At 35.9% G+C, this 14,450-nt stretch overlaps 1 protein-coding gene across 12 annotated transcripts in view; it reads right to left on the bottom strand.

The window, feature by feature from the left end:
- Nucleotides 1–555: 555 nt before the first annotated feature.
- tcf3.L (transcription factor 3 L homeolog) overlaps nucleotides 556–14,450 on the bottom strand; it is a 61,153-nt gene continuing 47,258 nt past the window's right edge. For 4 of the 12 annotated variants that reach the window (XR_005966824.1, XR_005966792.1, XR_005966866.1 and 1 more), the window contains 8 exons: nucleotides 13,916–13,994; nucleotides 13,499–13,572; nucleotides 13,183–13,365; nucleotides 12,855–12,975; nucleotides 12,102–12,261; nucleotides 10,134–10,378; nucleotides 6,699–6,928; nucleotides 3,462–3,599 (listed from right to left, as the gene is read on the bottom strand). Coding sequence is in view for 6 of the 12 variants with exons in the window: in XM_018260695.2 (XP_018116184.1) it covers nucleotides 3,463–3,599; nucleotides 10,134–10,378; nucleotides 12,102–12,261; nucleotides 12,855–12,975; nucleotides 13,183–13,365; nucleotides 13,499–13,572; nucleotides 13,916–13,994 (999 nt within the window). In the remaining 6 variants the exon portion in view is untranslated. 12 annotated transcript variants of the gene reach the window in all.

Genomic DNA, 14,450 nt, shown 5'->3' with positions numbered 1-14,450 from the left:
GATTGGTTAAGCATCAGGATTGAATGTGTGCCTTTCCTACCAATCATACATCCTGATAATATGGACTCTAGTATAGACTGATGTGAATAATGTAAAACCTCTATAAAGTGCAGCAAATGATTTAGAAGTGGTACCTTTATTGTTAACTGTTAAGATACTACATGTAGTTGGCAAACTTGGAAAATTGCTGTTTTTCTGCAGACTGCAATGTCTAGTCATTTATAGGGATGTTATAGTGCACAGGCATATATGTCTGTTTGGTTTTAATTTAATTGCATTTAGTGTTTTCCGTAAATCAGCCATACAAAAAGTAGCTCATAACCACATTCTACTGGTCGTAGTTTAAGTTGCTTGTGCAAGAATCAGCAGGTTCCACTGGTACATTTAGGTTTGGCAATCTAGAGACAAACAAAATCAACTTTGAAGGAGGCAAAATAGAATTAAAATAAATAAATAAACTAGATAAAAACATGAAAGTTGGTATAAAATAAAAATCACACGGCTGCTGTACTTTTGGGGCTTTACAATATGAAAAAAAGCTTAGTCAAAGCTGTATTTAATACAATGCAAATCTTTTATTACAATGGGTTTTTTTTAAATGTATTTTCTTTTTATCATTCATCGTATACAACATCTGAAAGAACGGGATTCAAGAAGTTATATAGTTATAAAAGCTTACATGTATTGCTGCAACACAGATTTATGTACAGGACAGTTCTCAAAACCTACTTAAAAAAAAGTTAGGATTATTATTTTTGTTATTAAAAATTCCAAATATTCCAGCCAGCTGATTTGACACATATAAAATTATTTAGAAAAAAAACAAAAAAAAACTAAAAATGTCCGAGGCACTAAAGAAATACCATTTGTTTTCTGTTTGTGCTTCTTCAACAAAAATATGTATTGTCTTTCTAAAATACTTTTGAGTTGTAATTACTTGATTTTGGGTATTAAGGCCTCTTCATTCCCTACCTTTGTAATATGGAGCAAAACGTTATTGTCATTTGCGTGATAGTATTAAACAAATTAAAATTTATAAACAAAAACATAGAGGACAATAAAAATATACAAAGCTGAATGACATGCCTAGAGAAGGATTCTGGGAGTTGACCATGCTTATTTCTGTTGAGAACATAGACTCAAGGCATTCTGTTTCTAAATCATACAATAATTAAACCCATGCTATAAAACAAGTCTTCATAGCTTGTAAATTATGGCTAGAGCAGACCCCCCCCCCTTTTATCCTCTCACAGTACATTCAACTCTATTGCAAAGACAAAACTGTGAATACCAAGAGAAGTATAAGGACAGTAACAAGTAATAAGCATAGCTGGACATGTTAAAAGGCAGGATATTTAAAATAAAATATTAAAAATATATATTTACGAATGTCTGAAGGCAGTTTTCCAGAAATATTCCAAAATCCCACTGCAACCCTTCCAAACAACACATATCTACAAAAATAAGGGTATATTCTGCACCCTAACATTTAATGCTACATATTTCTACACTGATGCACAGCCCTTATAAAAAGCTGTGGGAGAGTGAACTAAGACAGACAGTCCAGATAGCTCTTCATTCGGGTGTCAGCTGATGTGCCATGAGCTACAGCTGTATTATGTATTCAGAGAGTTAAAACAGGTCTTTCAGTAAATATTTTTTATATATAGAATCAATTAAAAAAATACAGCAAGACATTTTTATAAAAAAACAAAAGTTAAAACAAATTGCAGTAAGGTTTTTAAAAAGGAAAGTCATAAAAGTGAAAGGGGCAATATAAGGGAGTCTAAATGTGAAGATGAGGGTTTGTAATAATTTTAGAAAACACATTTTATTAATTAGATCTGATGGGTAATTTGTTCAACAACCCTTCGCATCCATCAGAAACAATGCTCTGTAAACTAACATTATACTAAGTTGAAGACGATATTTTTGTGGAATATAAATCAAAGAGCATAATTCTGTTTGTTTTTAAAAATCTTAAACCTCCCCCAACACTGGATGTAATTAGGGAAGCACTCATCTAATACAAAGAGTTCCAAGATTGGAATAACCCACCCAAAATAATTTTTTTGCTAAAGAGTTCACATATCATCTGCAATGCAACAGTTGTTCTTTGCATTTTGTTTGTTTGCAGAATGGAGTAGTTTTGCTTCTAAATCACCAATAAAGGAGTGCAGGATATGCCCAAGGAAAATGATCAGCAGCAAGGTAGTGTAGGGAGTACAACGGCAGATAAAAAGGTAGAACTAGGGTGTGCAAGATGGAATTAAGGGGCAGGGTTACAATCAAGTGTATAGGGTAGGGTTCCTTTTCTGTTTTTAAATTTTTTGTTCAGCATTTATTTTTATATAAAAAGGTTACTGTAAGAAAAAAAAAAATCCTGAAAAAAATAATTATTTCTATTTTGTTCTAAGTTTAAAAACATTTTTTCTATGATGCCTAACTATTTTTTTTTCGCGGTTTTTAATTTTTCTTTTATTTTAAAAAAAAATTCAGTTTGTTGTAGATGTGAATGTACAAGGACAGAAAAATTATCCTTGCTTCCCCACAACTCACTAGTAGCAGGGAGTATTCGAGTAAGCATCCTTCCCCCTGCTGCCTCCTTTAAATAAACCGATTTGATTTTGTTTTCAGTTAAGGCAATTTCTCACATTGTCTTTCTTTTGCTTTATAAAAGTCCAGAAAAGACAAATTGTCAGTATGAGTCAATGTTTTTTGTCCTTCCCCCATTGGAAATTTCCAGCGAGTGTCCACATCTCAGGAGAATAAAGTCAAGGCCACAAAGACTTCTGTGTTTTGGAGGTTTTCCAAAACACAAAGAAAAATATGTAAATTTATAATAATATAAAAAAAACAATAACAGCAACAAAGGTTCATAGGGATAAATGTTCCAGTGCTCCAGTGGAAACTGCAGAAAGAGAAAATGGAAACTTTTAAGAAATAATCCAAAAAAATTTAAGAATGCCTTAAATCTGAGATATATAGTGAGGGCTGGCAAAGCTGTTCCATTACATCCTTCTATATACAACATCCTACAGAGAGATGCATACTGAACTGAAGTTATATTTGATGTTTGTTTATGTAGCAATATTTGCTGGCAATAAACAATACGTTAGGTTCAGTAGATTTGTAGAAAGAACAAAATTGCTAAGCTATTTTTTTTTTAAAAGACATTGACTTATATTCTAATCAGTGCTCCTAAAGTGCCAATTAAAATATGATTTTAAAAAAAAAGATTAGCAATATTGCTATTTTTATAGTATATATATATGCAAATACACATACTGTAGTACATATGTAAATGTTTGACTAAAATCTGTAAAACACTGTTAGTTTGGATTTATAATTGTTTCATAGAACAATTACATCAGAATTTTAAACCTTTCTTCAACCAGAAATCCCCATAACAATTCCAGTACATTAGCTTCTGCTAATGCTTATATTCTGCTCTTACTTACTTCACATGTGTCCCACTGGGTTGTGAGAGTCCCCAACGCCAGGGTGTCCTCCAGACAGGCCCATTTGAGGGTCAACACCTGAAACTTTCTCTTCCTCACGCCTCTTAAGACAGGCAGCTTTTGGGTTCAGGTTCCGCTCTATGAGAGAAGTAGGCAGCGGTAATTATGAGGTGCACCATCAAGATTTCCTTATGCATTGTGCATATAAGTCGATCATAGTAGGACAGCACCATATTGTCAAGGATTTACATGTAATTTCTTTGTGAAGGCAGAGGAACTAAGTAGTATACTGAAGATTGCAAGAATAAGCAAATTTTTTGCCTGCCTAATAAAACAATACTTCAGCTGAGGATTCGTAATAAAAATAGTGCTCATTCAGCGTCAAGGGTTATATTACAAATATTTTTTTCTACACCATAGTGTAGAATAGATAATAAATTGACAATAGTATAGATTTTAGACTGAGATGGCGGCCATACATGGTCCCGTCTTTATTTCATCTGCCAATATACAATAAGCTGTCAGACATTGGCAGATAACATTTCCTAACTGGTCACATTCCCAAACCAACCAATATCTATTGTGCATGAAGATCAGTTGGGCTTCGGTTGGCACCAAAGGCATACCAATAATCATACATAAAAATGTGGTATATTATTGGTATATGTATGTCCAGCTTAAGCTACACTGGGGCGAACTGATGTAAACTTTATATAAGTTTTGTAAGATGATGCAGAATTTGTCTGCGGTATATTGATAAAGGACAAAAATCTTCTGATTTTAAAGATTTAGTTTTGCTTTCTTAACAAAGGTACTAATGCATATATATGGTAGCATGTAAAAAAAAAAAACACTAAGTACGAACATGAAAATATATGAAATTTGTCATATTTGTCCTTTAAATATCACCCCGATCTTTACAGATATAAACTATATGTTTTCTAATGCTTTTTTTCAGGCTACAGGGCAGTGGAGAGTTTAAAGTCTTAAATACTTCTAAGATATAAATATTTATTACTACAGTATATTAGTGATCTCACACCCCTTGCTTCACTCGGTATATTTAGATTCAGGACAAACCACATTCTCTAGAATTCCTTTTCCTATTGCTACTCCCCCCCCCCCCTTTGGCACAGCTGCCTGAGACAAGGAGTTAGTTGCCTATATGCTGTGCTTATAGTATTTATTCTAACATAGGAAAGCTTTATTATTCTGCACAAACCTTTATAAGCATCAGATGCACTTTTAGAAAACACAATATATTCTACAATTGGATATAAAATCAGAAATCCTTCATATCAAGTTTTTATATTTTTGAATTAAGAAAAAAAAAAAAGACAGATTCTACATTGCCTATATTTCTTTTGTATGTAGCGCAGTCACTCCCCTACCAATGATAATGTGGAAAGTCAGTCTAAAAAGATAGACATAGCATGGTTTTTGCCATGTAAATGCTTTATAGCCCTCTCCACCATAATTGATCCAATTTAAAGTAATGTGTTTGTGCTATATAAATGATGATGAAATTAAAAAAAAAAAAATAAGCACAAAGCACATAATCCAACAAAACATTAGTCAGCTCCTCTATTTTTATTGCTATAAAGGCATAGCAATAAAAAATAAATTTAAAGAGGCAAGAAAAATAGTAAAGACTGTAGTATTGCGCTGTCATGGTCTACTAGACTGCTACAACATAACTCAGCTTAAAGACGTTACTGCTCAGTACAAAGCACCAACCACTTTGAAAAGCTTATAAGCACATATTTCTACTGAGCTATGTTCAGACTTTTGAAAACCACACAGTCTTTCCAGAACTGGACAGCACCTGCCTAAAGCAGATTGTCTGGTTAAAAACCCCAGTTATGAGTGTGTATACAAAAAATCTGTACACTCAAGAACGACTTTCCTGAACTGGTCATATAAACATTTGTTTGCATGCTCAAGCACAAAGCCTAGAGGCGATGTTGCAGTAAGAAAAAGCATTGCGCTACTTGAATCTAAAACAAAAGCAGCGGCAACTAGCAGAGGGCCAAAACAGCTTCTCCATCTTTTGAAGTAAACTGAAATAATTACCTTCCTCTTGATTTATTTGAGCAAAAAACATCAATCTGAACTACCACAAACTATGTAAGAGAAGCTTGTTTACTACAAGTGGATAAATACCAGTATCACCATTAAACAAAAATTATTTCCAGACACATGCAATCTGTTATTACTTCTGCATCAGGCGCTGGATGTAGATGAGAAACACAGCAGCATGTTGCTTGGCTGTGGCCATCCATTAAATAAGTAGTCTTAGGGTAGTGGCACACGTTTAAATCTGCACTACTGCAGATGACATCTCCCCCCCAAGATGCTTTCCCAACACCCACTATATTTAGGGCCATGGCAAAAAGGGCACTTGGTTACCCATGCGAAATCTCCTGTCTTACTGGTACCAAAGTCCTAAAAATACCTTTGCATGAAGGCCAATTCATAGCACCACTGGTAAAACATTATTACATTGCACAAAGACAACTTTTTTTTAACTAAAAAGCCACTGAAGGCAGACATGATCATGGGGGCTAGCTGTGCTAAAATATATGATTATGCAGACAATGTTTTTGCAGTAAACCATTTTATGGTCATACTCTACCAACGGGTTTATTATAGAATTATGCATACTCATATGGCTAGATGTGTTACTCAGCATGGTGAAGGGACATTTAGACAGGTAGGACCAGTAAAAATGTAGTCATACCAAGTGTTGAAAAGAAAAGCGCTAAAACAACATTTGAAAGTAACCAAGGCCAAGTTAATGGGATTGCTATAGTGGATACTGGGTATAATAACTCACTAAGAAGATAAAAAAGTGGACTCGCCTGTAAGTGGGGCAGTAAATTACTCAACTGGGAAACACACTGGTGCTTTAGGCTAATAAGGGAAAATACGGCTCTGGTGTAGAAGAGGATAGAAAAGGACTATGTATGAGCAAGACGATGGTTCAGACATCAAGATAAGCTTTACAGAAAAGTGAATGTAGTTGTACTGCATGGAAAGAAGGATGATGCGTTAATGTGATGAATGTTATAGAGTGGAATAAAAAAAATGTAATATGGGTTATAGATTGGGAAAAATTTAATGTGGATCATCATGATTAGTGTATGAATAAAAACACTAGAAAGAAGGCAAAGTGGAACAATAAGAGGACTTGTAATGGCAAACTAGATACAACAGTGGATGGCTGGTAGGGGATACCTCGCACTTGATGCTCCAGACTCATTATGACCTGCACGGCCTGCTGAAGGATGATGAGCTTGGTTTGAGCCTTGTCAGCCTTCATATGCATCTGCACCATACGACCGAGTTCCTTGAAAGCTTCATTAATGTCTCGTACTCGCACTCTTTCTCGTGCATTATTTGACATCCTCCTCTCACGATCCTTTGTGTCCTTTTCTTCAACACAGTCTTCCTTACTGCTTCCACCGCTGCTGGACCCCAGGAGAGTGAAGGATTAAAGAGGGCATGGGGCTCAAACCCCCAAAATACCTTTCACTGCTTAGAACACTCAAGACACATACTACACACTGAGGCCATGCTCACACTAATGGAGAGAAGTTGTGTACAGTATTTGAAAAATATATCCTTTTAAAAAAAAAAAAAAAAAAAAAATGTAATGAATCTTAGGAGATTTACTAGAAGAATTACCAATGGTGCATGTGATGTTTTTCTGGCTCAAAAGGTATAGTAATACATAAAAAAGCATTATTGGATACAGCAGTACATATTCTCAGCATTTTGCTGTGCAACATTTCCACAGAAAACTCCACATATACCATTTTCTTTAGGAATTAAACTACTTCTGATAATCCTTTAATAAATCTGTCTCAAAACTAATAAAATCAATATATCAAAACTGTTGCTGCCTACATTGAAAATCCTTTTAAACTGCATTCTTCTGCTTCCACAAGACAAAACTAAAATGGCAAAGCAGCCTAATCTCTTGGAAGATATCCCAAAATATAAATGGTCGACACCGGCAGCAGTGGACAAAAATATCAGATTTTTTAGTTTATTTAGTTGCAATAATTATATACACACACTAGGAATTTCTAGTTAATTTACTATATTAGGATTAAGGCGCACTGTATTTTGGGAGGCAGGAAAGTGTGCCCCCTTAAGCTTAATTTACAAATCTGTAAAATCATGATATATAGTGTATTCAGGAAGGAGAAATCTGAGAAATTGGTCATATATAGTTTTGTCAGATTTTAAGAAATTGATATTCTTTGCAGAAGAGCTATAACTGCATCTCATAAAAGATCATGCACTACTAGATTTCATAGCCACTGCACTGATTAAGTCCAGCAACAATCAAAAGCCATAGAAAAGCCATGTATGGCATAATATTTTAACAGCTGAAAACTGCTCTGCAACATTGTGTAACTTGCATCAAAGGGCTAGATTTGAGCAGAAAACAAAGTCAGTTTTCTTTAAAAGGTTCTTTCTGAAGCTTGCAAAATAAAACTGCAGAGGCTTACTTCTAGTATAATGCTGGATGAGTTTATTGCGGGGAATAAAAATGTTTTTGGTCCTAACAGTTCTTTATTTCACATGTGCCACCGTTTAGTTTTTAAATTCTATTTTAAGCACAAATCAAATGATAAACTCTAAAATAAGTATATTATGAATATGCAGTATATCCCAGTAACAAAATTTAACTTAACATTCTTTTTTACCACTGCTGCTTCACAAGTCTACCTCAGTAAAAGAATCACACATTTAGAAATTAAGACAGCCAAGGAATTTGACATTTAGGGAAGACAACCAGTCATAGCAAACACACACACACACTGCTTTCTAAGCACTGAAGAATCTTTCAATATTCCAGCCCAAGACAAAAGATTTTACATGACCGAAAATACATTCCCGAATGTATTCATTGCTGTTCTTCCTTCCAGAGCAAAAAGTCTTGGTTGTGAATGGAGGAGAGTGGGATTCCAAAGGCTCGTGTTTGCTTGCAGGCAGCTTGTTTTTGTTTTGTTTATGTCAGTAAAACTCTGATGAAGAATGTTGTTCATGGTCCAGAATATTTAGACTTAATAAGTGGCCTGGGATTTGATGCACAAATCAGCCTCTACTGTACTCATGTATACAGATGTGTTAATTTTATGCATATACTTAGACATGGCTGCACCTCTGCATACTGTATATTGCTGTAAGCTGTGCATATAAAACTCAGTCCATTTAGGAACATTTCAGTAGTGGCTGCTGGAGCAGCACAATACCACAAACAAACAAAAAATTACTACTTTTTATGGTGTCCACAATTTCTAGGAGCAGGTAGTGCGAGGTCATTGGGACTGGGGTGTGGAGGAGGAGCAGGGGATGGTAGGAGGCACTAAGTTTGAGAACTGTCTGTTAGAAAAGGAAAAAAGTGCAAGACATTTGGCAGTATGAAAAGGACAAGAATGAAGCGCAGTGTAGAAGGATGAAGTAAAATAATCACTAGATATAGGCTGTTATGAGCTTTCAGAAGAATAGTGGGGGGAGAGGGGCATATCAAAATATTGCAAAGAGTGCAGCAGACGCCCAGCACAAAGCAAGTCTGGGTGAGGACGGGTGGTTGAAATTGTGACCCTACAAGACAGTACTTGGAGGAGCTCCAGCATGCACAGGCCATTACAGAAACATATGTCTATTACAGGTTCACTCGGTTTTAAATAGTTGCTTGAGTATGTTAACCCTCAACATCCTAAAAGAACTAAACCATTTTCTCAGACATGATAAACATGGCATTCTTTTAGTAAAATCACTGCCAGAAATTAAAAATAATTAAAATTTGGGAATACACGGACAAACTAATTTTTAGTAGATTTTTTAATGGCAGTGTTTCTACAATAAAACTGCACTAAAGAAGCACACAGCAGAAAATTAAGTTAACAAGACAAATCTGGATTTACAAACTTATTTATACAATTTCTGTTCAAAAGAAACTAAGAACTGCACTTAATGGCAAAATAAAAATCTGAGCAAAAGGAATATATCTTTAATGTTCACAATTAAAAATGGCAACGGGTTAAAAAGGCCATAGAATAGAATGATGCTAAACATTCACCAGTGTAAACTAGGCCCAAAACAACTCTCCACTGGGATTCCCTATTTCTCATTACATTTAAACACCACTTTTTAACTGCTGCTGGTTGCTGTAGCCCTGGATAAGATAGCTTGAAATAAAGCCACGCTTCCTTACATAAATGTTATGGATATATTTATCATCATATTTTGTTTTAAAGCCTGCAACTAACTACAGGACTTCAGAAGTATATAATATACAAATTGTTCAAAAAGGAAAATTTGAAGTGCATCAGTTTTAATTATTTCTTATCCTGACAGCCCATCTCTAAATATGTGACTTGGGAACATGGAAAATGTCATGAATATCATGCAGTTCATGCAGTATTCCCCACACTTCCCACCAAACCCCATGAAAACAAAGCAGGATAATTAACAAAACATTGGCAAGCAGGAAGGATTGGTAGCAGAATATACATGTACTGTCCAGAAGCAAAGCGCCTGAAGGATGGAGGGGGCGTGGCATGTATATCCTGGAACTGAAGAGAAGAATAGGAGGGGGGGATGAGAGACAGACAGATTTAGTGCCCCACCACTCCCTCAGCACATCCCACTCACCTCGCACTTGCTGCTCGAGGCTGAGGATGACAGAGACTGCCTGGTGCAGAATCAGTAGCTTAGTCTGCGGTTTCTCACTGTTGAGGTGCAGTTGACACATCCTCCCCAGCTCTTTAAAAGCTTCGTTGATGTCTTTGACACGAAGCCGCTCTCGAGCATTGTTAGCTACCCTTCTCTCCTTCTCACGCTCTGCTTTTTGCTCTGGGGGAAGGTTATCATCATCTTCATCTTCATCCTCATCTTGACTGGAGGGGAGGTGTAGTTAGGATAGCAGTGTAGAATTAAGGGAATAAGGGTATAAAGGAAGGAAGGAATTTGCAAGACTAAGGTTTTTCACTCCAACTCACAAAAGTCCTTCAGCAGAGTTAAATTCAAAATATTTATAAAAACATGGAATGATGATAGCAGACTTTATTTATAGGAGATCTAAATGAATTAATGTCTTATTGTTCAATGTGCTCTACCTTGCATCTGACAGAGCAACTTAGGCCACCAAAGAGTTAATGGGAAAATATACTCCTCTTTATGGCATGAGCTCATTAAGTTTTTTTACCCAGGTATACCTGATCTTCACAGAGTGAAAGGAAACCGTAATAGTCTTACAGAGAGATCCAACCAGTTTACCTCACCTTGTTTAATTGTGAAGAAGGGGACTTCAAGTCATGGAATATATCACTTGACAATAGATGGGTTGTATTACACCAGTGAACCCCAACATTTTATACCCATGTACCACATTCAAATGTAAAAAGAGTTGGGGAGCAACACAACATGAAAAAAGTTCCTTGGTGGCACAAAATAAGTGCTGTGATTGGCCATTTGGTAGCCCCTATGTGGACAAGCATTATATAGGAGGCTCTATTTGGCAGTACACCTGGTTTTTATGCAACCAAAATTAGCCTCCACGCCAGGAATTTAAAAACAAGCACCACCTTTGAGGCCTCTGGGAGCAACATCCAAGGGGTTGGTAATCACTATTACACTGTGAATCTAAGAATGCTTAGATGCTTAAATGGTGTTCTTTTCAATCTGTTAAATCAGGTATGTCTAACAACAACAACTACATTTAGATAGTGTTTATGTACCATTTTCTATATAAGCCCAGCTAAATGAGCTCATCTTATAAAGGGGTAGATTTTCTCTTTAAATATATGGTGCAGACAGCACCTCCTGAGCCTTCTCTGAACAGTTATCGGCTTTAAACAAGCTGAAGAAGGAGGAGAGAACTGTGCCGAGTCAAATCCATAGACAATGTATGTAGCAGTCATTTAACTCTCTGTAGACTAAATGGTGTATTAGATAAAACATGCTTTGCTAGAAGTAAGGTACTAGTAGTTCTTAAAAGAAAAAACAAAACAAAAAAAACCTCTTTTGCACTTAAAACGTGTTGTCAACCCAAACACTGAAAAAGCATGATGAAAGAAAATGTTAATCGACATTCTAATCTACATTAATTGAAAAAAAAAAAAATTAATGTTTTACTTATTTGTAAATGTAATTAATGTAATTGCTATTGATAATAGTTGCTCTATATCCCTTTCTATTCTCTGCACATGGTACTGAATTTTTAAGAAGCATAGACACTTAGGGGCAGATTTATCAATATGTGAGATTAAAGTTTACCACAGAAATCCTGACCCATTTTCTATTGGATTCTTAAAATCATATTTATTAATTGGTAAAAGTTACAGTTCATAATTTGATAAATCTGATTCTAACAATACCATAGGAATTAATAGAAGTGCGAGAGTTTTTCTGTGGTAAACGCTAATCTCACAGTTTGATAAATCTGACCCTTAGTCTTAGCTAGAGAAGTGCTGATCATTGCAACCCTGTTTTCAAGACTAAGACCAACAAACAGCCGCTGCTTGTCTGGGTTGACAATTTCTTAAAAGCTCTTTACAAATAATTGACTGCAAAAAACAATTTCTCCCAAAATTTTACACCCCAGCAAACTATTAGTGAGACCTGTTAATTGAGCAGCGTGTCCGACTTCTCTGTGGCTTAGACTCTTTCTTCTCATCATCTGACAGATCTGCCACAGATCTGTTCTCCTCATCCTCTTTACTCTCCCTTTTTATATCTGGGACTCTGCCTGGAGGTATTGCCCTTCCAAGCCCCGGAAGCCCTGCAGCAAACAGAAGATTATACGGTTTAAATAAGGTATACTGTATATGAATATACCATGATAAAACACAAATAGGCATCTGTTTCTACTGTGATATACAGTATGCCATGATATTTTGTAAGGTTAGATTGTGGGTATGGCATCTACTTGGAATGAAATATATTGCCATAGCAATTAAGTAGTCTCTAACTATGTGCTCTTTCTGCTGTTATAAAATGTTGTACTAATCCAAATGACATTTAAATATTCCCTGTAAAATTTTTGGCTGATCTTTGGTGTGGGAACTATCATCTAGAATGCTTTGGACCTGGTGTTTTTTAGAATAATGTGAAGGTAAAGTACACCATGACTTCAGGTTACTAATAAATATATAAACATAACAAAATCCCATCATTGTTGTACCATTGATATAGACTTTATAAAAATGTCAGTGCCTTGCACCTACTGTTTACAGTCAAAAAGCAAAACAGTCAAAATAAATATTATTTGTTTGTATGGGACCTATACAGCAATAAGAGGCAAACAGATGCAGACTCATTAAGCACAGTATTTCTATATCAAACACCAGCATTAAGAAAGTGCCTCCTTCCAACCTGAGTAGGAATCCTGTGGTCTGGTTAGATCAGGAAGTGAACCTGGCTGTGCAGGAACAGTGACCTGGCTGTGCAGCATGTTGGAAGCACTAGGCAGGGCTTCTTCTGTGTGAGAGTTTAACTAGAAGAAGAAAGAAGCCAAGGGTTAAGACTTTCATAATGGTTCACCTTTGATCTGAGAATCAAGAAAAGTATATAATAATTTTTAAAAATTAGAAAAAAGATGACTATTTGGTAATAGATTGGTGGAATTTATAACATTAACAAATATAAGAAGAAATATAACCAGTAAGCATATTACAGGAGAATGTTTTTTTTTTCACATTACCATAGAATGTCGATTGGCAAGAGAGAGCACAGCAGCAGGAAAGCCACTTCCAAGAACACTAGCAGTAGCACTGAGAAGAGAGTGGATGTCATCATGGCCTCCTGGAAGGGCGCCCGTCTGCCCCACAGCATGACTTCTCAAGACATGGATGGCTTCATCCAAGCGATCTTCCATCTTGTTCTGCTATTATAGGGGAAAAGAAAATCATCTAACAGCTACAATCCATTTGAATTTACAACAAACAGATCGCTTGCAAAGGAAGGTGTATGTACAATATCTATAGCTTCACAAAACTGTAATCAGTGCAAGTACTTACTAACGTGTGAAGTGTTCCATCATAACTAGGAGACAGAGCTCCGGGGCCATTTGCTCTTGGCCACTGTCCTGAACCTGTAAAATGACAATGATGCAATGAAAGCCAGAAACCACCAGGGGGAGGCCTTATACAGAAGTAACCAATCCACAAACATCTACACACAAGACCATAACATGAATGGATGAAATAATCAGCAGAAACAATTAGTCTGTTCTATAATGTTCTGTGAATTTGGAAAGCTGCACATTTGTCTGTGCAGAATTTTGCTTCTATGTTTGTTTCTATACCAATCTATCATAAGAAATATAGTGAAAAGGGAGAAATAGAATGCTGGTTGTGATAATACACTGTAACAAATCTCAATATAGGGGCCCAGAAAATATTTATTATGCTACCAATATGTATTCAAAAACAAACCTGTTATTCCTTGTGGAGAACCCACAGGCGTAGATGGTGTGGAGGAAAAGTTGGTACTGGAATGATCTGGAGAATAGATCTAGAAACAAAGTCAGGTGTTAACAGACAACACATGGTAGCCAGCCATCATGGGGTAAAGCAAGCACTGCTGTAATGGAAACAGTCTGAGGGGGGGGGGCTATGGATTACAAAACTGAATAATATTTTGTAAGCCTAAGGAGGCCTTCTAACAATACTTTGTGTTATTAGGTCAAATAATACTGGGCTCCGATGGCAATGCTGTTCCAAAAGACGTGAATAACAGACCATTTAATGAGGTGGCTCACCTTTAAGTTAACTTTAGGTATGTTATGGACATTGCTAAGCAACTTTTCAAATGGTCTTGCCTTTTTCTTCTGACTCTTTCCAACTTTCAAATGGGGGTCACTGACCCCAATAACCAAAAAAAACTATAGCTCAGAAATGCTAAAATGTTATTGTTAATTTTATTACTCATTTTTCTATTCAGGTCCTCTCTTATTCATATAACAATCTT

This window comes from Xenopus laevis, chromosome 1L (genome assembly GCF_017654675.1).
Source record: "Xenopus laevis strain J_2021 chromosome 1L, Xenopus_laevis_v10.1, whole genome shotgun sequence".
Classification (NCBI taxonomy): domain Eukaryota; kingdom Metazoa; phylum Chordata; class Amphibia; order Anura; family Pipidae; genus Xenopus; species Xenopus laevis.
This window is presented reverse-complemented; position numbering and strand designations above follow the sequence as displayed.